Source organism: Oncorhynchus tshawytscha, linkage group LG34, assembly GCF_018296145.1.
Source record: "Oncorhynchus tshawytscha isolate Ot180627B linkage group LG34, Otsh_v2.0, whole genome shotgun sequence".
Lineage (NCBI taxonomy): Eukaryota > Metazoa > Chordata > Actinopteri > Salmoniformes > Salmonidae > Oncorhynchus > Oncorhynchus tshawytscha.
Genome location: NC_056462.1, coordinates 10,324,111 through 10,351,337, shown reverse-complemented (window position 1 = coordinate 10,351,337; position 27,227 = coordinate 10,324,111). Strand labels below are relative to the sequence as shown.

The following is a 27,227-nucleotide window of genomic DNA, read 5'->3' as shown; positions in this document are numbered from 1 at the left end:
GCACTATAACGGTGACAAACAGTGCCCACAAATTGTTAGGGACTACATAAAGCTGTCCCAACAGCAGTCCCAACACCTTACCATTGCTACACCTGGCTTGGTTGATTTAGGTGCAATCTTACTGGCAGCAATATCCTTGCCTGTGAAGCCCTTTTTGTGCACAGCAATGATGACGGCACGTGTTTCTGTTACTGTAATTGAATTATGCCAATGTGCTTTCATCAATTGAAAGCCCTTAATCTATTTTATGAGAATTTGTAAGATTTCTTGTTTGCATAAAATAGACGCAGACCAGTCTTTCAATAATAGGTAATAGAATTTATTCTCGGAGCGCGCTCCCACTTAATCACGTGCAGCAGTTTATATACAGATCATGACGTCATTTCATTGCTTTAACAGAATCCCCTCCTCTCGACCGGGACAAAGTAAGGTGAAAAGTTAATTCTAACTTACTAACACACTCCCAGATAACTTTTGACCCCTCAACATTATCGATCACCACTGAACTGACAGTTTTAATTAACAGAAAACCTAGGAATGCACTCATTGCCTTATCTAAAAACCCCAGAGCTAAGTTTCTGTAGGGTCAACTATAGGCTAACTACCTTATCTGTTTTCACAGTCCACAACCCATTCGTTTTATTCCTAGTTGGAATGGTGTTCATTAACTTTTTATTACTCCTTGTCCGTGTCACACAATCCCTTCTTATGAACTCATATTGTTAATCACTTATAAAACAGAGTATACATTTACTTAGTTACAATTCTATTTAAAATGGGGATATCGTTTATTCATTTATCCATAATAAATCCAACAGTTTCCTTGCAGGTAACCATGATTGACAGAGGAAGAACAATGATTCCAAGCACCACCCTCCTTTTGAAGCTTCTAGTCTGTTATTCGAACTCAATCAGCATGACAGAGTGATCTCCAGCCTTGTCCTCGTCAACACTCACACCTGTGTTAACAAAAGAATCACTGACATGATGTCAGCTGGTCCTTTTGTGGCAGGGCTGAAATGCAGTGGAAATGTTTTTGGGGGATTCAGTTCATTTGCATGGCAAAAAGGGACTTTGCAATTAATTGCAATTCACCTGATCACTCTTCATAACATTCCGGAGTATATGCAAATTGCCATCATACAAACTGAGGCAGCACACTTTGTGAAAATTAATATTTGTGTCATTCTCAAAACTTTTGGCCACTACTGTAGTGGTGAAAAATGTCAGGGAACCAGTGTGTTTCACGGGGGATGGTTCAGAGGAATGCACAGTGCATGAGTGTGAGGAGATCATGTTAGTGTACATGCAAAAGAAGGGCTATGGTGGGCAGGAGAGATCAGATGAAGTTTTGGGCAAGCTGACGGGGTGGGCACGGGACGTGGTAAAGAGTAAGCCTGCGCAGTAACCCAGTTGACTTAAGCCAGGACCCAAGACCGTTTTTTGACATTCTGAAGCAACACAATCAACTCTGACATGCCCCTAGCTGATGTTTATTCTATTTTGCCAATGGAAGGGGAGACTCCAGTTGACTACTGGATTAGACTGAACAGGGCCATAGAGGTGGCAGAGGACTGTTAGAAGATGCATAACAACTAGCTAGACAATCCATCACGTGTTATTCACACCACCTCTGCTTCCTCTGTTATGCAGCTGGGCACACACGTCAAGAATGTCCTCACTCTTCATCAGTAAGTCCCGTCGCTCCATCAAACAGCAACACGGCACAGTGGCAGGAAGATTCACCCCCCATGGCATTTTTCCTATTTTGTTGCATTACAACCTGTAATTTAAATGGATTTTTATTTGGATTTCATGTAATGGACATACACAAAATAGTCCAAATTGGTGAAGTGAAAAAAATGACTATATGTCATGACTACCCCCTTTGCTATGAAGCCCCTAAATAAGATCTGGTGCAACCAATTACCTTCAGAAGTCACATAATTAGTTAAATAGATTGTGCACAGATGGACTTTAAGTGTCACATGATCTCAGTATATATACACCTGTTCTGAAAGGCCCCAGAGTCTGCAACACTATTAAGCAAGGGGCACCACCAAGACCAAGGAGCTCTCCAAACAGGTCAGGGACAAATTTGTGGAGAAGTACAGATAATGGTTGGGTTATAAAAAAAGTTATGCACACTCAAGCTTTCTGCCAAGGGGGGTGAATACTTTCACAAGCCACGGTAGCTGGCCCGCACGGGGGGGATTGCCCCAATCAGGTAGTGGAGTAGATTTAGAGTCAATATATCAAAATATGCAAAATACACAGAGTGCTCCACAACAATTAACTTTTCTATACCAGTGTGTTACTGGGGGATGTTATAGAGGTGAGCACTATGATTGACAGTGGTTCTATGGCATGCACATTGAGCTCAACGGTGGTGCCACACCTTGAGAAAGCAGGTGTGCTCAAGAGTGTCTCCCTCAGTCCGACCGAAGTGGTGTTGGTTGGCTGCGGGGGGGTTGAAGACCAACACTGTAGGTGTGTGCGAATTGAATCGGTCTGTGTATGGCAGCAGCGTCTCTGTCCCTGTTCTAGTAGTGGATGACCAACGTGATGAGCTCATCCTAGGCAGCAACGTGATAAAACACCTCATCGGGGAGCTGAAGACAACCGGTGACTTCTGGGAAAAGATATCATCTTAACACAATGGAGATGACAAACTGTTCCGTCTGCTGGCTAATGTAGAGGTGGAAAGGAACCGAAGTGCCAGAAAGAGTGGCACGGTAAGGCTGAAGCTGGCAGTCACATTGGAGCCTAGCAGGAGCATTTAGTCTGGGGCCGGCTGTATGCCTCAAAATGTATCCGCGGGCAGAACAGTAACGACATTGTGGAGCGATGGCTGGGTCTCAGTCAAAGTTATCAATCCCTCACCAAAGCCAGTAACAATGAGACACAATTTTATTTTTTTACCTTTATTTAACTAGGCAAGTCAGTTAAGAACAAATTCTTATTTTCAATGACAGCCTAGGAACAGTGGGTTAACTGCCAGGTTCAGGGGCAGATTTGTGCCTCGTCTGCTCGGGTATTCGATCTTGCAACCGTTCGGTTACTAGTCCAACACTCTAACCACTAGGCTACGCTGTCACCCCCGATCAAATCAAATCAAATTTTATTTGTCACATACACATGGTTAGCAGATGTTAATGCGAGTGTAGCGAAATGCTTGTGCTTCTAGTTCCGACAATGCAGTAATAACGAGCAAGTAATCTAACTAACAATTCCTAAAAAACTACTGTCTTATACACAGTGTAAGGGGATAAAGAATATGTACATAAGGATATATGAATGAGTGATGGTACAGAGCAGCATAGGCAAGATACAGTAGATGATATCGAGTACAGTATATACATATGAGATAAGTATGTAAACCAAGTGGCATAGTTAAAGTGGCTAGTGATACATGTATTACATAAGGATGCAGTCGATGATATAGAGTACAGTATCAACGTATGCATATGAGATGAACAATGTAGGGTAAGTAACATTATATAAGGTAGCATTGTTTAAAGTGGCTAGTGATATATTTACATCATTTCCCATCAATTCCCATGATTAAAGTGGCTGGAGTAGAGTCAGTGTCATTGACAGTGTGTTGGCAGTAGCCACTCAATGTTAGTGGTGGCTGTTTAACAGTCTGATCGCCTTGAGATAGAAGCTGTTTTTCAGTCTCTCGGTCCCAGCTTTGATGCACCTGTACTGACCTCGCCTTCTGGATGACAGCGGGGTGAACAGGCAGTGGCTCGGGTGGTTGATGTCCTTGATGATCTTTATGGCCTTCCTGTAGCATCGGGTGGTGTAGGTGTCCTGGAGGGCAGGTAGTTTGCCCCCGGTGATGCGTTGTGCAGACCTCACTACCCTCTGGAGAGCCTTACGGTTGGGGGCGGTGCAGTTGCCATACCAGGCGGTGATACAGCCCGCCAGGATGCTCTCGATTGTGCATCTGTAGAAGTTTGTGAGTGCTTTTGGTGACAAGCCAAATTTCTTCAGCCTCCTGAGGTTGAAGAGGCGCTGCTGCGCCTTCCTCACGATGCTGTCTGTGTGAGTGGACCAATTCAGTTTGTCTGTGATGTGTATGCCGAGGAACTTAAAACTTGCTACCCTCTCCACTACTGTTCCATCGATGTGGATGGGGGGTGTTCCCTCTGCTGTTTCCTGAAGTCCCCAATCATCTCCTTAGTTTTGTTGACGTTGAGTGTGAGGTTATTTTCCTGACACCACACTCCGAGGGCCCTCACCTCCTCCCTGTAGGCCGTCTCGTCGTTGTTGGTAATCAAGCCTACCACTGTTGTGTCGTCCGCAAACTTGATGATTGAGTTGGAGGCGTGCATGGCCACGCAGTCGTGGGTGAACAGGGAGTACAGGAGAGGGCTCAGAACGCACCCTTGTGGGGCCCCAGTGTTGAGGATCAGCGGGGAGGAGATGTTGTTGCCTACCCTCACCACCTGGGGGCGGCCCGTCAGGAAGTCCAGTACCCAGTTGCACAGGGCGGGGTCGAGACCCAGGGTCTCGAGCTTGATGACGAGCTTGGAGGGTACTATGGTGTTGAATGCCGAGTAGGTAGGTCAGGTAGGGTGGAGGTGATATGGTCAATGCCAAGATAGCGGACGTTTTTCCTTGCATGGCATTAGAGGACTTTGACACTGACTATATAGATGGGCCCACTGTCCCACCAATGCCCCTGGTGCAGCAGGTACACAAAATGGATGACAATCCAGACTTTGTCAATGGTAGTGCAGATAGCTTGACCATTGACAGTGCCGTCAAACCGCACAGAGTGACAAGTGAGGTGTTGCACGAGTTAAGGCTAGGTGACATTGACATTGAGTCCATTCAGTTGTTGCAATAGTGTAAGGCCAAGCTAGTTCATCTTATCTTCTCCCGGCACAAACTAGATTGCGGAAAGGCTACTGGTTATGTCCATTGCATCAGACTCAGTGACACTAAGCCTTTTAGGCTACCTTACCGTAGGCTCTCCTCTAACCATTATGACAAGCTCAGGCAGGCCTTGGATGAGATGGAAGCGCAAGAGATAATCAGGAAATCCAGCAGTGAGTATGCCTCCCGCTTCTGCTGGTCTGGAAGAAGTCTGGCGATCTGAGACTGTGCACAGACTTCCGATGGCTCAATGCTCGCACCGTAAAGGACCCTCTACCTCACCAAGCTGATGCTCTGGCGTCCCTGGGTGTCAACGCCTTCTTCTCTACGATGGTTTTGACCTCAGGCTACTACAATGTCGTCTTCATGCACCTCCACAAGAAGTTTACAGCCTTCACTTCTCCTTTTGGTTCATATGAATATAACCGTCTTCCACAGGGACTTTGCAATAGTCCAGCTACATTCATGAGGATGATGTTGAGCATTTTTGGGGATAATTTTTTTTCTAGCTTTCTCTGTTACGTGGACGATGTGCTGGTTTTTGCTCCGACTGAAGAACTTGGATTGCAACACTTGGAGTCAGTTTCTGAGCGTCTCAAAGCCCATAATCTGAAATTGGCTCCAAAGAAATGCCATTTCATGAAAAGGTCAGTGCTTTTCTTGGGGCATGTCATCAGTGAAGGAGGTGTGGCCACAGACCCAGAAAAAGTGAAGGCTATTGCAGGGATGACCGAGAAGGATCTCATGGAGGATAACACAGACGTGCTCTCACAGGGAAAGATTCGGTCCTTCCTCGGAATGATAGTCTATTACCAGCAGTTCATTGAGGGGTGCTCCACCATCACTAAGCCGCTACATGGGCTGACAACTGGGACGAAGGCACCACGCCATAGAAAAGGCCACAAGAAAAGACGAATACATAGGAAACTCGCAGCAGACTGGACTGGTGAGTGCAAACAGGCCTTCAGTCAGTTGAAATAAGCTCTCCTCGATCAGGTCATGCAAGCCCACCCTGATTTTAGTAGACCTTTCTTGCTCTCTGTAGATGCATCAAGTAATAGCTTAGGTGCTGTCCTCCAGATGCCAGGGGATGAGTCTGCAGCCAGACCCATAGCATTTGCTAGAAAATCACTTACTTATGCACAGTCAAAGTATCCTGCCCATAGGTAGGACCTGGGCCGTCTGTGAGAAATTTAGTCATTGGCTAAGGGGCAAGCCTTTTACTGTATGGACAGACAACAACCAATTAATGTACATCCTGTCCAAGCCCAAATTGGATGCCTGTGAACAGAGATGGGTTGCTTAGCTCGCTCCATTCGAGTTTGACATCAAGTACATCCCCGGTCCCAAGAATGTCATTGCTGATGCACTCAGTAGACAGCCATTTGTGCAGCCGAGCGCTCTCCACCGCATCACAAGGGTTCTATACAAGGCCTTGCTGGAAGAAGCTGCGGGAGTACATGCTGAGAAGGTGCAAGATGTGTTCCACTGGTCGAACCACTCATTTGACCTCGAGTGCTGCCTCAACTCACTCAGTTACTAAACCTTCAAGCTGCATACTGGACCCTATTCCAACTAAACTACTGAAAGAGCTGCTTCCTGTGCTTGGCCCTCCTATGTTGAACATAATAAACGGCTCTCTATCCACTGGATGTGTACCAAACTCACTAAAAGTGGCAGTAATAAAGCCTCTCTTGAAAAAGCCAAACCTTGACCCAGAAAATATAAAAAACTATCGGCCTATATCGAATCTTCCATTCCTCTCAAAAATTTTAGAGAAGGCTGTTGCTCAGCAACTCACTGCCTTCCTGAAGACAAACAATGTATACGAAATGCTTCAGTCTGGTTTTAGACCCCATCATAGCACTGAGACGGCACTTGTGAAGGTGGTAAATTACATTTTAATGGCATCGGACCGAGGCTCTGCATCTGTCCTCGTGCTCCTAGACCTTAGTGCCGCTTTTGATACCATCGATCACCACATTCTTTTGGAGAGATTGGAAACCCAAATTGGTCTACACGGACATGTTCTGGCCTGGTTTAGATCTTATCTGTCGGAAAGATACCAGTTTGTCTCTGTGAATGGTTTGTCCTCTGACAAATCAACTGTAAATTTCGGTGTTCCTCAAGGTTCCGTTTTAGGACCACTATTGTTCTCACTATATATTTTACCTCTTGGGGATGTTATTCGAAAACATAATGTAAACTTTCACTGCTATGCGGATGACACACAGCTGTACATTTCAATGAAACATGGTGAAGCCCCAAAATTGCCCTCGCTAGAAGCATGTGTTTCAGACATAAGGAAGTGGATGGCTGCAAACTTTCTACTATTAAACTCGGACAAAACAGAGATGCTTGTTCTAGGTCCCAAGAAACAAAGAGATCTTCTGTTGAATCTGACAATTAATCTTAATGGTTGTACAGTCGTCTCAAATAAAACTGTGAAGGACCTCGGCGTTACTCTGGACCCTGATCTCTCTTTTGAAGAACATATCAAGACCATTTCAAGGACATCTTTTTTTTTCCATCTACGTAACATTGCAAAAATCAGAAACTTTCTGTCCAAAAATGATGCAGAAAAATTAATCCATGCTTTTGTCACTTCTAGGTTAGACTACTGCAATGCTCTATTTTCCGGCTACCCGGATAAAGCACTAAATAAACTTCAGTTAGTGCTAAATACGGCTGCTAGAATCCTGACTAGAACCAAAAAATTTGATCATATTACTCCAGTGCTAGCCTCTCTACACTGGCTTCCTGTCAAAGCAAGGGCTGATTTCAAGGTTTTACTGCTAACCTACAAAGCATTACATGGGCTTGCTCCTACCTATCTCTCTGATTTGGTCCTGCCGTACATACCTACACGTACGCTACGGTCACAAGACGCAGGCCTCCTAATTGTCCCTAGAATTTCTAAGCAAACAGCTGGAGGCAGGGCTTTCTCCTATAGAGCTCCATTTTTATGGAACGGTCTGCCTACCCATGTCAGAGACGCAAACTCGGTCTCAACCTTTAAGTCTTTACTGAAGACTCATCTCTTCAGTGGGTCATATGATTGAGTGTAATCTGGCCCAGGAGTGGGAAGGTGAACGGAAAGGCTCTGGAGCAACGAACCGCCCTTGCTGTCTCTGCCTGGCCGGTTCCCCTCTTTCCACTGGGATTCTCTGCCTCTAACCCTAGTACAGGGGCTGGGTCACTGGCTTACTGGGGCTCTCTCATGCCGTCCCTGGAGGGGGTGCGTCACCTGAGTGGGTTGATTCACTGTTGTGGTCATCCTGTCTGGGTTGGCGCCCCCCTTGGGTTGTGCCGTGGCGGAGATCTTTGTGGGCTATACTCAGCCTTGTCTCAGGATGGTAAGTTGGTGGTTGAAGATATCCCTCTAGTGGTGTGGGGGCTGTGCTTTGGCAAAGTGGGTGGGGTTATATCCTTCCTGTTTGGCCCTGTCTGGGGTGACCTCGGATGGGGCCACAGTGTCTCCTGACCCCTCCTGTCTCAGCCTCCAGTATTTATGCTGCAGTAGTTTATGTGTCGGGGGCTGGGGTCAGTTTGTTATATCTGGAGTACTTCTCCTGTCCTATTCGGTGTCCTGTGTGAATCTAAGTGTGCGTTCCCTAATTCTCTCCTTCTCTCTTTCTTTCTCTCTCTCGGAGGACCTGAGCTCCAGGACTACCTGACATGATGACTCCTTGCTGTCCCCAGTCCACCTGGCCATGCTGCTGTTCCAGTTTCAACTGACCTGAGCCCTAGGACCATGCCCCAGGACTACCTGACATGATGACTCCTTGCTGTCCCCAGTCCACCTGGCCATGCTGCTGCTCCAGTTTCAACTTCCACCTGACTGTGCTGCTGCTCCAGTTTCAACTGTTCTGCCTTATTATTATTCGACCATGCTGGTCATTTATGAACATTTGAACATCTTGGCCATGTTCTGTTAAAATCTCCACCCGGCACAGCCAGAAGAGGACTGGCCACCCCACATAGCCTGGTTCCTCTCTAGGTTTCTTCCTAGGTTTTGGCCTTTCTAGGGAGTTTTTCCTAGCCACCGTGCTTCTACACCTGCATTGCTTGCTGTTTGGGGTTTTAGACTGGGTTTCTGTACAGCACTTTGAGATATCAGCTGATGTACGAAGGGCTATATAAATAAATTTGATTTGATTTGGTGCCATCTGAGATGTCAGACGTGAGAGTGCTATCCCGTGACGACCTGATATCAAAGCAGCCACAGGATGACACACTGGCCAGAGTTGTCTTCTACGTGGACAGGGGCCGGAGACCTTCTGGGAGGGAACGTGGCCATGAACCACTCGAGGCCCTTCGGATTTTGAAGACCTGGGAGAAGCTCACTCTGAAAATGTGTGTACTATATCGCGTTACCAAAAGTTTGCTGTCAAAGAATAAGACGTACCAGTATGTAGTACCCACCTCCATGAGGGCGACAGTCTTGAAGGGTGTCCATGATGAAGTCGGTCATCAGGGGTGTTGGGGTTCGTTCTTTGTTCCTTGTCAATCATTGGATCATTGGTGAAATTAGCATTCAGACAATATCTTTAAGGAAATCAATCATTCATTTATTCATGGAATTGCAGACAGAAGTTCACAACAGGAACATAGCACGCATGTTTCCGAGTAAGTTCTGCAAAAGAGTAAAGAGTCCAAGTTATTTTATTAAGCCTGAAGTCCAGCCTTAGTGATGTCACTGCCTACCAAGCCCATGCATAAACAACTATACAAACAATAGTTTCAGTGTTATCTAAAGGCTCAGCAGTAAATGTCCACTCCCCAAGTTGATTTATAGTGGAATGTCTGACTATGTCTGTCTCTTCTCTTTCACTCCCCTGCAGGGTTCTTTCTCACAGACATCTTGTTTTGACTGCCATAACTCACACATCTCTCGAACCGTTTCCTTATAAGAGGCAGAGACTAGACAACAACTGTGGAACAATATTAAACTTTATAATGGATATATATTGTTAATCTGTAGTCTAGGACCCTATAAATGTAAAGAGGTAGAGGTCTTATAACCCATTCCCTTCTATTAATACAACATAAGCATAATCAATTATTATAATACATCAAACATTTGGTACAGCCCCTATCATGACCCCAAGATGAACCCAACAGGGGCAACAGCGGACGTTGTACTTGACGAGACAGAGGTTCTCCTGGCATGGTCTGGAGTCTGATGTGAGAGAGTAAGTCAAGACCTACAAGAGGTGTGTGTTTAGTAGACCCCCGAGCCAGAGGCCAGAGCTCCATTGGAGTACATCATCACGACTGAGCCCCTCGAGTGGGTCTGTGTGGACTTCTGGTCTGCTGAAGACTCCAACAACAAGTCCTTGGGTGTTCTGGTTGTTCCTCGTCGTAACCACTCCGACCAAAGGGCCAACTTTGAAAGTAAATTGATTGCTGAGTTGTTGAGTGCTGCAGCACTCCAGAAGTCGCACACGACTCCCTACTATCCGATGGGGAACGGGGGAGTCGAAAGGTTCCACAGAATGCTGGGAAACATGAGCAGGACCTTACCTATGAGAGCGAAGCACAGGTGGCCCCAGAAACTGAAGCTGTTGACCTTCGCCTACAACTGTACAGTCCATGAAACCACAGGCCACGCCCCTTCCCAGTTGATGTTTGGGAGAACCCCACGTCTGCCTGTCGACATGATGTTTGGTACCGTGATGCAAGACTCAGAGGTTGTAGACTATGACGAGTACATCAAGACCCTGACGAGAGAGCGAGAGCTGAGGGAGGCCATGGAGACGATACAGGTGTCGGCAACCAAACAGCTGAAGAGGAAGATCAGAGGAGCTCCAGTGGAGGTCGGTGATTGGGTGCTGCTGGCGAATAAGGGTGAACGTGGAAAGAGGAAGCTGGCTGATCGTTGGGAGAACAACCTTTAATTGTTACGGAGAAGAATAGTGACATCCACATCTTCAAGATACATAACATGTCAACTAGCCAGGAGAAAACAGTCCACTGTAATCTGATAATGCCTGTAAACTTCTTGCCTCTCCCTGACACTGCCTTGGAGACACCTAATACGGGAGACAGTGAGGAGATGGAGGACTCATCCATGAACGATATACCACAAATTGACATTGGTGAGAGGACTAGTGTGCGGATATCAGAACAGACCTCTGAGTAAACACAGTCAGAGCCCTCAGATGTGCTGGAAGATGGGCCACTGGCGAGGGACCCTCAGAACTCACCACATTCTGAGGGTGCCACAAGCGTGTCAGAGATAACCTTTGGAGAAGAAATGTCTGAACCCTCTGAAGAAGAAAGGTATTCTGAAGATGCTGCTGGTAGCAGAAGCTCCAGCAACAGTCACAAAACCCTTGACCTTGACTATCCACTGACTGTGTACAGTGACCCACCAATGGTGGTTGTAGTTGACCCCCCAGTATGAAAATGTGATGCAAGGGGTAGGTCACGTTCTGAATACTGTTTTCTATTTTACAATGTGTACAAGTTTGCTGTACATTGCTGATTTAAACATGTATGGGTATAGGGATTGAGGGGCTTTCTGGGCTGTGTTTTGGTATATGATTGCTGTATATAAGTGTTAGCCAGCAGCATACCACCCTGCATACCACTGCTGGCTTGCTTCTAAAGCTAAGCAGAGTTGGTCCTGGTCAGTCCCTGGATGGGAGACCAGATGCTGCTGGAAGTGGTGTTGGAGGGCCAGTAGGAGGCACTCTTTCCTCTGGTTTAAAAAATATCCCAATGCCCCAGGGCTGTGATTGGGGACACTGCCCTGTGTAGGGTGTCGTCTTTCGGATGGGATGTTAAATGGGTGTCCTGACTCTCTGAGGTCATTTAAAGATCCCATGGCACTTATCCTAAGAGTAGGGGTGTTAACCCCAGTGTCCTGGCTAAATTCCCAAGCTGGCCCTCAAACCATCAAGGTCACCTAATAATCCCCAGTTTACAACTAGCTCATTCATCCCCCTCCTCTCCCCTGTACCTATTCCCCAGGTCGTTGCTGTAAATGAGAACGTGTTCTCAGTCAACTTACCTGGTAAAATAATGGATAAATTAAATAATTTAAAAATGCACTGATGTAATGGTCACATTAACACAGCTGTTTTCATGCTACAGATTTTACCATCAACATCATTAAGCCCTACACAACTAACATGCTGTTTGAGGTAAACATTAAGTAACTGAGGAAGGCCCTTCTATGAACCCAGTCACTACGCTTTAGACAAGACCCTAAAGGAGAAGACATACTTGCTGATAGACTACCAACAGTAAGGTCTCTCACCACTCCCTCTGAAGGTTGAAGCCCAGGATGACCTGCTCTGTTCATAATGGATACTGTGGTGTTTGTATCATAGGAACAGGAGGGTCTATCTCTATCAGCCCCAGGCCCTGCTCCATCCCTGCACTGAGACTGTGAAGAGAAGGGTCTGGGCTGCAGACTGGATCCCTGACTGGAGCCTCTGTCTCTCTGATGACCACCAGGACTGAGGTTGTTCAGTCCACCTGTCCACTGGTTGTGTTCTGTGTGGTGGTGGAGTCTCTGTCCCTCGTGGTTGGGTCCTGGTTCTGACTCGGGAAGGAAGAGCGAGGCTTCTCATCCAGGGTCCTGATCCGGAGCCAGGATTTGTGACCAGCCAACTCAGAGGTCCTGTCTCTCCCACCAGTAACACTGGATACCAGCAGGTCTTCATGGACTGCAGACAACAAGACACATTGTACAGAAGAGCATAAAAGGTTTATATAAGAAACGATACATTATGAAATGTAAACCACAGTCAAGCCCATCTAATACTGTGATTCAAGTACAATATAGAGCCATTGGAGTTCATTATAAAAAAGTCCATATGTGTTGATTCAAGAATTAGGTATAATGTTTCGACTGAGATAAGGGAAACTTAGTCCCTGCAGTGATACAAAAATAACCAAGTCAATCAGCAGAGTAAATGTTCTATTTAATTTCAACAAAATAGTCATACACTCACATAACTTTGAAGTACGGTACTTTTATTGCAAAATAACTATATAAGTAGAATAACTACTCACTATGGTAACGCTACCTTTTCTGTAAATTTGGTAACCTCGCTTTGATCAAATTAATTTGAGAATACTTTGGAAAAGGTTCAAGATTACAGATTACATTTGTACAGACACCATCACACCAACCATCACCATATCATCTACTCTGCCTCATCATACTCATTCTTTCCTCAGTTCACCTCATCCAGTTCCCTACTACATCCCAAACCAACAGAATGAACTACAAACTAACTAGTACTACATTACATGTCAGTATACTCTATACATGGGCCGTGTGCATTTTCTGCTGGTGTATCCTGAGGTAGCTCCTCTCTGAAAACCTCTTCCCGCAGTGCATACAGGTGAACGGCCTCTCTCCCGTGTGGACCTTCAGGTGCATCTTCAGCTGGTAATGGTGGGAGAAACTATTCTCACACTGGGGCAACGTCAGGATTTGTCCCCTGTGTGGACTCTACAGGCTGAAACAGTGTGCATCCCCTGGTGGAGCTCCACCTGTTTGGGGAAACTGAAGACTTTCCCACAGAATGAACACGGGAAGCACTTCTCTTTGCCACCAGATCTGCTGATAGCGTTACTACTACTACTGTCACTTGTCAATGGGCTTGTGTTGCCATTTAGTGTTGAGGCACTGGCATTGACTGAGGTCTGGTTGCACATTAGGAGAGTGTGAGGAGGATGAAGGCCAGGGAGTGTCTGTGTTGTTGCAGGGTCCATGTTCCAGTTGATAGATCCTATAGAAGGCAGGCTGAAGGCAGCACCTGTTAGGAGGTTAACCTGAGGCGCCATCAGTCTCTCTGAATCACAACTATAGGAGGAGGACGGTCGAGTCTGTGTCTGTTCTCTTCAGCCGCATACAGACACCTCCCTGCCCCCGCAGACCAAATCTACGCCTCGCTCTCGCTCTCAGCCAGTCTGTTGTCATGGAGACTAAATTCAGTTGTTGTTTTGTGTTCTACTGTCTGTTTCTGGTTGTGGTTTAAAGTGTTGTTCCCCAACCCAGAGTTGTGCATGATGTCCCATCTATTGACCTCCACTATGCCGCCTCTGATCCTGGCCTGCTCGGTCGTCCCCGGGCTCTTGGGTCTGGGAATTCAAAATGGCAGCCCTGTCTCCTCTGTTAGCCTCCAGCCAACCACCGTTACAAAATAGGCTTTACGGGCATTGTAGAGGGAATAAGTTTTAAATCAGTTACCTGGTCAAGTTCATAAATTATAATGTGTGTTTTTATATTTTAACATATTGATATAATTTTATGAATTTTGAAAATAAAAACAAAAAACAACCAAGTGCATCACTATTGCCACTGAAGATCTATTACTGTATGTAGGCTATATGTATTTCTCCTTTACCTTGCTCCCCCATCTTTGGTATCCACTTTGACCAGCAACAGATCAGGCTTCCCATCCTCCATGTCTACTGACTGTAAGAGAGGATGTTGGATCGATCAAGAAATCTGATATGAGCACCCTGCTATGGAGCATCTTCTGATTGGGCAATGAGGGATTGCTTTGAGTATTATGCAAACATGCTAGTTATTTTTCTCTCTGCATTGTTGGGAAGGACCCGTAAGTAAGTATTTCACTGTTAGTCTAAATCTGTTGTTTACGAAGAGCGTTACAAATACAATTTGATTTGATTACTTGACCCTTTAATGATTTGATCATTCAATGGCATGGTCCCACACTTAAGACAAAATTAATCAAGACCTGGATGGACTCACCTCAGTGACACTCTGTGGGTTCAGGAGGAGGTGTAGTCTGGTTGTCCTCCATGACCATGGTCCCCTCAGAGTTCCCCAGACCCTCCCCACACCCCTCTTTCTTCACCAGCAGTTACCTCTGGACCCTCCCCTCCTGGAAGAGGGAGGTGATACAGATTACACAGACATACACTCCCTCAGGTAAGTACACACACACATACATACAGATAATAAACACTCGTTCAACATTGAGTTTTTACCCATCCCCACCACGTCTGAGTCCTACACTGTAGTTACAGAATGATATCATCGTTTTTAAACCCATCATGGTGGACATAAATATAACGTTGTGGGTAAATATAAGTCGGCTATGATAAGTAACCATCAGACAAACCTGACTAAACTATTATGAAGTGTACAGTAGTTTGTTTGTTAGTATGTGGGGTCTAAAAGTCTTCAAATGTAAAGTCCCATTTTGGCCTCCGGAGTGGCGCAGCGCTAGAGGCTTCACTATAGACCCGGGTTCGATCCCGGGCTGTATCACAACCGGCCGTGATCGGAGTCCTATAGGGTGGCGGACAATTGGCCGAGCGTCGTCCGGGTTAGAGAAGGATTTGGCCGGGGGGGCTTTACTTGGCTCATCGTCCTCTAGCGACCCCTTGTGGCGGGCCGGGCGCCTTCAGACTGATCTCGGTTATCAGTTTAACTGTGTTTCCTCCGACACATTGGTGCAGCTAGCTTCCTGGTTAAGCGGGCGGGTGTTAAGAAGCGCAGTTTGGCGTGTCATGTTTCGGAGGATGCATGAATCGACTTTCGCCTCCCGAGCCCGTTGGGGAGCTGCAGCAATGAGACAAGATCAAAATTGGGGAGAAAGATAAATAAAAAGGTCCCATTTTGTGTATATTGGTTATAAAGCGCTGTTGGGTGTATACAGAATAGGGTGAGATCAAATTTGATGTACAGTGAGATCAAAGTATTGGGGCAGTGACAATTCTGTTACGGCTCTGTACTCCAGCACTTTGGATTTGAAATGATGAAATCACAATGAAAGTGCAGAGCGACAGATTTAATTTGAGGGTATTTTCATCCATATCGGGCGAACCGTTTTGAAATTACAGCACTGTTTGTACATAGTCCCCTCATTTTAAGGGACCAGATGTATTGGGACAAATTCACTTGTGTAATTTTTTACATTTGTACCATAGTCCTAGCACACAATGACTACATCCAGCCTGTGACTCTACAAACTTGTTGGATGCATTTGTTGTTTGTTTTGGTTGTTTTTCAAATTATTTTGTGCCCAGTAGAAATTAATGGCAAATAATTTATTGAGTCATTTTGGAGTCACTTTTATTGTAAATAAGAATAGAATGTTTCTAAACACTTCTACATTAATGTGGATGATACCATAATTACAGATAGTACTGAATGAATATTGAATAATGATGAGTGATAAAGTTAGACGCATAAAATAATCTGAAACTCAACCAAAACAAACAGCAAATGCATCCAATCATTTTGTAGAGTTACACGCGTGATGTACTTAATTTACCTTTATTCAACTAGGCAAGTCAGTTAAGAACAGATTCTTATTTTCAATGATGGCCTAGGGGAACAGTGGGTTAACTACCTGTTCAGGGGCAGAACGACAGAGCTGACGACCTTGTCAGCTCGGGGATTTGAACTTGCAACCTTTCGGTTACTTGTCCAACGCTCTAACCACTAGGCTACCCTGCCGCCCCAATCAATTGCGTGCTAGGAGTATGGGACCAAAAACTACATTTTTGACTACTTTAATACACTTAAGTGAATTTGACCCAATACTTTTGGTCCTTTAAAAAGGGGGGACTATGTACCAAGTGTTGTAATTTCTAAAAGGTTATATGGATGAAAATACATACGCTGAAATAAAAGCTGACAGTCTACATATTAACCTCAGTTATTTTCAAATCCAAAGTGCTGAAGTACAGGGCCAAAACGAGTCTCAATGAAAGTCTAAGAATGAAAAGGCCCATTTTGTATTTATTAAATAAACAAGTTTTAAATACACCATATGAAAACCACACATACACTTGTCTAAACTAAAAAATCTCCATGAATTTGATAAACCGCATAGATTTGACCATTAAAAGTATCTTGGGAAAGTAGATGAATGGAAGTAATGAGATCATCATATCAGCCTACACAGTACAAACACAATATATAACAGACATTTTAGGCTTATATATATCACACAATGTCTGGATGAAATATTCTACCCAGGAATATTCAACACTGAAATCTGTTAATCTCTTTATTCCAAATGCATCTGTGGGTCTTTTCTGCTGACAACAATAAAAATACATCTTTGCTTTAATACAGGGTTTGAGCTAAACGTCAGAAGCTATTGAGTGTAATGGTTACTCTGCTGGTGTAGCTTGAGGTAGCTCCTCTCTGAAAACCTCTTCCTGCAGTGGGTACAGGCGAACGGCCTTTCTCCCGTGTGGACCTTCAGCTGCATTTTCACCTGGTTCTGGTGGGAGAACCTCTTCTCACACTGGGGGCAGCTGTAGGGTTGTGGACCCTATGGTGCCTCTTCAGACTGGATGAGTGGGAAAAGCGCATATGACACTGGGTACAGCTGAAGGGTTTCTCTCCTGTGTGGACCCTCTGGTGCCTCTTCAGGCTGCCAGCCTCAGCGAAGCGCATATCACACTGGGTACAGCTGTATGGTTTCTCTCCTGTGTGGACCCTCTGGTGGATCTCCACCTTTTGGGAGCAGCTGAAGCCTTTGTTACAGAACATGCAGAGGAACCGTTTCTCTTTACTATTGTCCAATGTTGCTCCCCCTCCCTGAGCCTGGGCCCTAGTCCTGTCGTTTGAGTTCAGCACCTGATCAAAAAGGACGCAGCCTTGTGAATCAGAAGGTCCCATCAACGCGGACACTGGGTCACGATCCCTGAACACATTTAGATTGGTCTCTAAGCTTTCCCTGTAGTCTAAGAAGTCACTAGTGTTGTCCTGCGACTGTCCTCCTAAATGAGTCTGGTCTTCATTCCAAGTCAAAGGAACGTCATCCTCCACTTTCACAGTCACCTCATCTACGACCAGACCCTCCCCTTTCTTATCTAGAGACCCTTCAGAGTATACACTACTACTGTACTGGTTCCAGTCCTCTCTCATTAGATTAGTCTGTGTATCTAAGCCCACAGGCATGTCAGCAGGTATCATCTCTGTCTCTGCTGCATATGAACAGGATGGATCATTGCCAGTCTGTAACGCATCACCTGAGTCCTGATGGGACAGAACCTTCCTCGGGCTCAGGTTCCCATGAAGTAAATTCTCTGAGCGAGGAGCAGGACAGTCCAGTCGCAATAGCCCCGTTAAAGTCTCTGTTTCTGTATCTGTCTCTGACTTGAGGGCGGCGTTCGGCGGGCCACTGACCTCCATGATGCTGCATCGGGTCCTGGGGGGCGCTGGGGCGGTGGTGGGGTTTTCTGTGGCTACAGGGGGCGTTCCAGCTGCTCCAAGCTGGATGTCTCTGCTTTGCCCTGGGTCTCCCTCTCCTTCAGACCTCTCAAGCTTGACCCCAGGACCTGCAGCCTCTGCAGACTGACACAAAAAGAGAGGAGGTTATTCCCGGTACATGAGTTGGATTGGATAACAATGTCCTAGGGAAGTCTCACAAGCTCCTCTATGGCAGATACATTCAGATGTACTTGTAAGCAAGTGAATAGCTGAGGGGAGCCTTTCTGAAATAAACTGGCCACATTTAATGTACTGTAATTTTGATGTAATGCTATTACACAAACCTCTATCATGATAAAGGTTCCACTCCCCTCATCAACGGTGATTGGTTGGTCATCTCTCCATGTATTGTGTCCCGCTGGCTTCACAAAGATCCTGTGGCCTCCAGTGAGATGTCCTTCCCCTGAGAGTGATTGGGGGAAAAGAGGTGGTTAAGTTAGGTACTGCCAATGCTCAAAGCTATATTGTACACTATTGACAGTTTTGACACAGAGTACAGTTACATACACACAATAATACAATAATGTGATTATTGTGGATAGTCAGATTTATGGAAGTCCAAAGAGAACATATAAATAAATTAAATAGCTCCCTCAAGATCATGACTTCTCTTGATCACGACATAAGTTATTTTGTCGATCACGAGATAATCAAAAGTACCACGCATTATCCATTAATTTGCTCTGATGCACAATAACCACTTCATCAAGAAGCCCTGTGGTTGCATTGATTGCAATGCGGGGCATTTAAGCCCTGAACAATGCCTGACAGGCAACAAGGTCTCCCAGGCTGCACAGTCTCCCAAGCTGCATGTCACCCCCAAGACCACAGCCAATAGCATGCAAGGAACAATGCAGTTAACGTTTCTAGCCTTGGGAGCTCGCTAGTTAGCTAGCTACGTAGTCTTGTTAGCAAGCTAGCTTGTTATCAACTCTGGTTGTTAGCTTGCATAACTGATATGTATATAATTATTAGCGGAAATAATGTTTTGTGGATAATATTTACATTTACTACAGTGGGTGAGCTCCATTCCTGACAGGCTGATCACATTCAAATTCAGCCTCAGAGGCTGATAAGTCAGGATGCTGCCTTGGAGGCGGTTTCATAGGTAAGGCTCCTTGCAGGCAGATTAGCTGTCATAGTGCTTTACGGGTAGATGCATATCTGATCCAAGGGTTGAGCTCTATTTCTGGCAGGCTGATCAGATTACATAACAGCCTCAGAGGCTGATAAATCAGGATACTGCCTTGAAGGCTGTTTGATATGTAAAGCTCCTTGCAGACAGCCTACTAGACAGCATCCTGTCTTATCAGTGTCTGAGGCGGCTAATGAATCTGATCAGCCTGTCAGGAATGGAGCTCACCCACTGTAAATGTAAATATTATCCATAAAACAGGAAGTGTCCCTTACAATTATAAACATCAGTTATGCATGCAAACAACCAGCATATACAGCACCAGTCAAAAGTTGATGCACCTACTCATTCCAGGGTTTTTCTTTATTTGTACTATTTTCTACATTGTAGAATAATATTGAAGACATCAACTATGAAATAACATGTATGGAATTATGTAGTAACCAAAAAAGTGTTAAATCAAAATATATTTTATGTTTGAGATTCTTCAAAGTAGCCACAATTTGCACACTCTTGGTGTTCTCTCAACCAGGTAGTCACCTGAAATGCATTTTAATTAGGAGGTTGCCTTGTTTAAAGTTCATATGTGGAATTTCTTTCCTTCTTAATGCATTTGAGACAATCAGTTGTGTAGTGACAAGGTAGGGGTGGTATACAGAAGATAGCCCTATTTGGTAAAAGACCAAGTCCATACTATGGCAAGAACAGCTCAAATAAGAAAAGAGAAACGATAGGCCATCATTTCTTTAAGACATGAAGGTGTGTCAATCCGGAAAATGTCAAGAACCTTCTTCAAGTGCAGTCACAAAAACCATCAAGCGCCATCATAAAACTGGTTCTCATGAGGACCGCCACAGGAAAGGAAGACCAATAATTACCTCTGCTGCAGAGGATAAATTCATTAGAGTTAACTGCAATTGAGATTGCAGCCCAAATAAATACTTCAGAGTTCAAGTAACAGACACAACTCAACGTCAACTGTTCAGAGGAGACTTTGTGGATCAGGCCTTCATGAGTGAATTGCTGCAAAGAAACCCCTACTCAAGGACACCAATAAGAAGAGACTTGCTAGGGCCAAGAAACACGAGCAATATCTGGATATCTGTCCCTTGGTCTGATGAGTCAAAATCTGAGATTTTGGTTCCAACCGCTGTGTCTTTGTGAGACACAGAGTAGGTGAACGGATCTCGGCATGTGTGGTTTCCACCGTGAAGCATGGAGGAGGTAGTGTGTGCTTTGCTGGTGACACTGTCAGTGATTTATTTAGAATTCAAGGCACACTTAACCAGCATGGCTACCACAGCGATATGCCATCCCATCTTGTTTGTGCTTAGTGGGACTATAATTTGTTTTTCAACAGGACAATGACCCAACACACCTCCAGGCTGTGTAAGTGTTATTTGAACAAGGAGGAGAGTGATGTAGTGCTGCTTCAGATGACCTGCCCTCCACAATCACCCAACTTCAACCCAATTGAGATGGTTTGGGATGAGTAGGACTGCAGAAGGAAGGAAAAGCAGCCAACAAGTGCTCAGCATATGTAGGAACTCCTTAAAGACTGTTGGAAAAGCATTCCAGGTGAAGCTGGTTGAGAAAATGCCAAGACTATGCAAAGCTGTCATCGAGGCAAATATATTTAACATATTAAATATATTTTGATTTGTTTAACACTTTCTTTGGTTACTACATGATTCCATGTGTTATTTCATAATTTGTCTTCGCTATTATTCTACAATGTAGAAAATAGTAAAAAATAAAGAATATGAGGAATGAGTGTGTGTCCAAATTTTTGACTGTTACTGTATAACAAGCTGTCTACCTAGCTAACAAGACTAGACAAGTTACACTGCCTTCAAAGTATTCACACCCCTTGACTTTTCCACATTTTGTTGTTACAGCCTGAATTTGAAATGGATTAAAATGTAGATATGTTTTGTCACCGGCCTACACATAATATCCCATAATGTCAAAGTGGAAGTGTTTTTCTAAAATATTTACTCATTAACAAAAATTGAAAAGCTGAAATGTCTTGAGTCATTAAGTATTCAACACCTTTGTTATGGCAAGCCTAAAAGAGTTCAGGCGTACAAATTTGCTTAACTTCTTATGGCTGGGGGCAGTATTGAGTAGCTTGGATGACTAAGGTGCCCAGAGTAAACTGCCTGCTACTCAGGCCCAGTTGCTAATATATGCATATTGTTAGTAGATTTGGATAAAAAAACACTGAAGTTTCTAAAAGGGTTTGAATGATGTCTGTGAGTATAACAGAACTCATTTGGCAGACAAGAACCTGAGAAAAAAATCCAACCAGGAAGTGGGAAATCTGAGGTCTGTAGGTTTAACTCATTGCCTATGGAAGATACAGTGGGATATTGGTCATATTGCACTTCCTAAGGCTTCCACTAGATGTCAACAGTTTTTAGAACCTTGTTTGGTGCTTCTACTGTGAAGGAGGGGGGAATGAGGGCTCTTTGAGTCAGGGGTCTGCCAGAGTGCCACGAGCTGGTCACGTGCACTCACGTGAGAGTTAGACCTGCGTTCCTTCACATTTCTACAGACAAAGGAATTCTCTGGTCGGAACATTATTGAAGATGTATGTTAAAAACATCCTAAAGATTGATTCTATACTTCATTTGACATGTTTCTACGAACTGTAATATGACTTTTCGTCTGAACTTTCGCATGGACTTGCCCGCACGTCGAGAGTTTGGATTGTGTACTGAACGCGTGAACAAAAAGGAGGTATTTGGACATCAATGATGGACTTTATGGAACAAATCAAATATTTATTGTGGAACTGGGATTCCTGGGAGTGCATTCTGATGAAGATCATCAAAGATAAGTGAATATTTATAATGCTATTCTGACAGCTGTTGACTCCACAACATGGCGGATATCTTTATGGCTTGTTTGGGCTCTGAGCAGTGTACTCAGATTGTAGCATGGTGTGCTTTTTCTGTAAAGTTTTTTGAAATCTGACAGTGGTTGCATTAAGGAGAAGTTGATCTAAAGTTCCATGCATAACTTGTATTTTCATCAACATTTATGATGAGTATTTCTGTAAATTGATGTGGCTCTCTGCAAAATCACTGGATGTTTTGGAAGCGAAACGCGCCAACGCGCCAATGTAAACTGAGATATTTGGATATAAACATGAACTTTATCGAACAAAACATATGTATTGTGTAACATGAAGTCATATGAGTGTCATCTGATGAAGATCATCAAAGGTTAGTGATTAATTTTCTCTCTATTTCTGCTTTTTGTGACTCCTCTCTTTGGCTGGAAAAATGGCTGTGTTTTTCTGTGAATAGGTGCAGACCTAACAATCATTTGGTGTGTTTTCGTCGTAAAGCCTTTTTGAAATCGAACACTGTGGTGGGATTAACAACAGGTTTATCTTTAAAATGGTGTAAAATACTTGTATGTCTGAGGAATTTTAATTTGGAGATTTCTGTTGTTTTGTATTTGGTGCCCTGCACTTTCACTGGCTGTTGTCATATCGATCCTGTTAACGGGATCGCAGCCATAAGAAGTTTAACAAGTAACAAGTTTTTTAACATGATTTTTCAATGACTACCTCCTCTCTGTACCCCACGCATACAGATAATAGTACGGTCCCTCAGTCGAGCAGTGAATTTCAAACACAGATTCAACCACAAAGACCAGGGAGGTTTTCCAATGCATTACAAAGAAGGGCACCTATTGGTAGATAAAATGAAATGAAAAAAGCAGACATTGAATATCCCTTTGAGCATGGTGAAGTTATTAATTACACTTTGGATGATGTATCAATACACCCAGTCACGACAAAGATACAGGCGTCCTTCCTAACTCAGTTGCCGGAGAGGAAGGAAACTGCTCATGGATTTCTGAAGGCTCTGTAGCTGTGTTGTTGCTTGCATGCGATTGACTGTGGTCTTGGGGGTGGAAAACAACCTGGGGGAACGAGCTCTTTCAGGGCTTAAATACCCCACGGGGGTTTAGATGCCCCAAGAGCTCTTAGCTCAAGGTAAGGGACATTTAGCTTGCTAACATTCTAACTTATAAACTGATAATGAGCTCCAAACACAAATGAAAGCATGATGTTAGTATGAAATGTACCATCCCTTAGTGTAGCAATCAACAAAAACATATGCGCTGATCCACTGTGGGCTCAGCCATACTGTCAATCTATCATCAATGCGTCCACTCGTATTTATTGTTTCTCGTGATCTCTACAAAGCAACTTTGAGATAAATAAGTTGTGATCGACATAGCGAGGGAATTATTTCTTTATACGTCCAATCTGGACTACAGTACAGATTAATAGAAGAGTTTGATTAAACATTTACATGTTTTGCAAGAACAACGATTTCCCTAATAATCCTCTATATATGGACACATCTGAAATCAGGCTACCTGATGAATGCAGAAAATTGCCAATCAAAATAAAACGTTCTTCCACAGGACCATGTTCTTTTTGGGAAGGATCTTTGATTCAGAGTTCGGCCATGAAAAGGTTGTAACATGAAAACTACATTCCGTTGCTCAGAACTCACGCCTCCATTACAGACATTGCCATCGCGTTTTGGGACAACAGAAGTACATTCACTCCCATTGGAACACCGCGTTTGCCCTCACAGCATTGCTGTTGCAGAGTGTTCTGTGTGGTGCATACATTGGATATCTTCAACATATGCATCATATTGTATGCATAGACTTGACAGAACTAGTAGGAAAAGGTGAATGTTGAACTTTTGTTGCACACATATCCAGGAAAAAATGTTGGATTGCACAATGAATAAGTTTGAAAGCAGAGTTAAGCAAATTGATGCAATGACGTTGTCGGTCAGGCTTCACTTCACTTGCGCAAAAGAGGGACGCTCTCTCGGCTGGTGCTAGCACATGGCAGATCAAATACAGAGCTGAAACGCAGATTTAGGTGTTTATATGCTCTAATAATATAAAAGAATGCTAAAAAAAAACAGGTCATTTTAATTGCCGTATGATTCATTCGATTTGGACATTATGCTGATTAAGAAACAGTGTGTTTCAGTTTAATATCAGTTTAATATCGAATTATTACTGTGCATGTCAACGTACTCACTGTCTGGGATTGGCAAGGATGAAACACTACATCACTTTTTGATGTACTATTCATAGATCGATTGGTTATGTTCCATGTGTCATAATGGTAAATGCAGCAAATAATCTGGTTGGAATATGATGGTGTCTTTGCAAAATAGCTAAATAAATCAGTGGAATTATAGCATACTATCCAAAAATGGACCAAGACCCAATTCTGGTTAACACATCTGAATTCACACATGCGCAGACGGAAAGGGTCGATAGGCCCCGCAGCCTCAGCTTCCTGTAAAATGTACCTCTTGCAATTCCTCTGTATCGGTCGAGGATCTTGACATTACTGGGAAGGACACGCTCCTGTGCCACCTTCAGTTCCAATAGTTGTAGTTTCCTCCGCAATGTCCTGTTTTCTTTCTGGCTTTGATTTACTTCCAAACGAAGCACTGCATAGTCGTCATCTACGAGTTTACAAATCTCTGCCACGGCTGCATTCGCTAGCACCTCCATAATGGAGGCTATTTGAGTGTGAAACACCATACAATTAGCCATTGTTAGCAACTATCTAGCGTTACCTAGATAACATATCACCCAAGTCCCATCTCCAACGCGAATTATGGGGTAAGTATGTGATGCTGTGCAGTGAAATGGTGTTAATACACGTCTAAATAATAACACAAAACGCTGACGTGGATAATGTTCTCGGTCAGTTCTCTTCTTTGGTATTACGGCGGTTTGTAAACAATTGTTAGAGGTGCATACCGCCACCTACTGTACAGGGTGGTAACCCATAGGACAAAAATATACATTTTAGGAAAGGGGGGGGGCTACATAACACAAAAATAGACCCATAAAAAAAATACTTAATGTTCTTTGGCATGCAGATCACTGACAACCGGAAATGGTCAATCCACACACAGTGTGGTGTTGCACCTCTTCAACCTCATCTCCGCCTGGTATGGCAATTGCACCGTCCGCAACCGCAGGGCTCTCTAGAAGGTGGTGCGGTTAGCCCCTCGCATCACCAGGGGCACACTGCCTGCCCTCCAGAACATCTACAGCACACGGTGTCACAGGAAGGCCAAGAAGAGCATCAAGGACCTCAGCCACCCAAGCCACGGCCTGTTCACCAGCTACCATCTAAACGGTGGAGACAGTACAGATACATCAAAGCTGGGACCGAGAGACTGAAAAACAGCTTCCATCTCCAGGCTATCCGACTGTTAAATAGTCACCAAAGGGTATGGTTAAATGAAAAAGGTATGCGCACTGTTCTTTGAAATAGGGTAGTGCTTATTACATTACACATCAAAACTCCTATGAAAAGTTTCTTTAAAGCTGAGAGCAGACTGGTTTAGAAAGAACAGTGTTAGCAAGAATAGAGTAGAAAACAATAGAATTACTTTATTCCATCTACATCACCTCAATAAGGTAAATATGAAACTGTCCTTGTTCTAGCCTAGGTTTACTGTCTCTCTAAAAACAGGTATTTACAAGCCTGTTTCAAATGACAAGTTACCAAAGGGTTAATGTGGGGTATGTGGTTGATTACCCTCTTAACTCAAGACACTTCACATGATACCTATCTCAGACATACCCTGTGTGCATCTCAAGCTACACTGCTACGATTTCTCCCGGTTGTGGACACTCCTATGTCTGGTAAGGTTACACAGGAAGGAGAAGCTCTTGTAACATAGTTTGCACTTGAAGGGCTTCTCTTTGATGTGAACAGTCTGGTGCTCCCTCAAATAGTTTGCCCTAGCGAAGCGCTTCCCACACGTTGGGCAGGTGTACGTACGGCTTGTCTCGGCTTGTCTGCGTCTGTCCTAATGCTCGGCCTCCCATGTTATGACCCAATGACAACAGATGAGATAGAAACAGGAGTCTTTGAGCTCTGTCCTTGACCTCTAGCCATTGTTTGGGTGTTGTTGGGATTGTGTGCTGTGTTATAGGCTAGGTAACTCTTGTGGTGAATGCCCATCTTGACCCTGTCTGTATTGGTGGGGTAACCATTATGTAACTGAGGAAGGTTAGACCTAGGTCCAGGTCTTCTATTAACCCTTTCACCAGGCATTAGATGAGATCCTGGAGAAGACAGACTTCCCATTGGTCTCCCACCACTCTCTGTGAAGGCTGAAGCTTAGGGTCACCTGCTCTGTTCATCATGGATACTGTGGTGTTCATATCATAGGAACATGAGGGTCTATCTCTATGAGCCCTAGGCCCTGCTTCATCCCTGCTCTGAGACTGTGAAGAGAAGGGTCTGGGCTGCAGACTGGATCCCTGACTGGAGCTTCTGTCTCTCTGATGACCACCAGGACTGAGGTTGTTCAGTCCACCTGTCCACTGGTTGTGTTCTGTGTGGTGGTGGGGTTTTTGTCCCTCGTGGTTTGGTCCTGGTTCCGACTCGGGAAGGAAGAGTGAAGGCTCCTGATCCGGAGCCAGGGTTTGTGACCAGCCGCTTCAGAGGTCCAGTCTCTACCGCCAGCAACACTAGATATCAGCAGGTCCTCATTGACTGCAAACACTAATTTTACAGAAGACCATATAAAGGTTCATATAAGAAACTCTTTGCTGTACACACAGAAACAAAATGTTTTTAATCACAGTCAAGCCCATCTCTAACACTGTGATTCAAGTAATAGTAATAATACGAAGCCATTGGAGTTTCTAAAAAAATGTCCATAACTGTTTTTTCAATAATTAAGTATAATGTTTTGGTTCGGTTGAGATAAGGGAAACTCAGACCCTGCAATGTACAAAAATAACCAAGTCGGTCAGCACAGAGTAAATAATGTATTTAATTTCAACAAAATGGTCATACACATGCATAGCGTGAAGTACAGTACTTTTACTGCACAAAACAATACATGAAGAGTTGAATAACTTTTCTCAATATGATAACACTTTACT

The 27,227-nt window shown here is 44.2% G+C and overlaps 2 protein-coding genes across 5 annotated transcripts in view; both read right to left on the bottom strand.

The window, feature by feature from the left end:
- Positions 1-27,227, bottom strand: part of LOC112231940 (zinc finger protein 583) — a 969,163-nt gene that overhangs the window by 353,220 nt on the left and 588,716 nt on the right. The window lies entirely within an intron of this gene.
- LOC112231895 (zinc finger protein 16-like) lies at positions 14,687-18,453 on the bottom strand. Of its 2 annotated transcripts, XR_006080756.1 has the most exons (3): positions 18,400-18,453; positions 17,012-18,199; positions 14,687-14,762 (listed from the first exon to the last, which is right to left on the bottom strand). XR_006080756.1 is itself a non-coding variant. In XM_024398693.2 (2 exons), the coding sequence occupies exons 1-2, from the start codon at positions 18,406-18,408 to the stop codon at positions 17,111-17,113; spliced, it is 1,098 nt and encodes a 365-aa protein (XP_024254461.1). In that variant the 5' UTR covers positions 18,409-18,453; the 3' UTR covers positions 16,611-17,110. The 2 variants fall into 2 exon arrangements, 1 of the variants encoding a protein (XP_024254461.1); XM_024398693.2 differs by lacking the exon at positions 14,687-14,762 and having other exon boundaries at positions 16,611-18,199.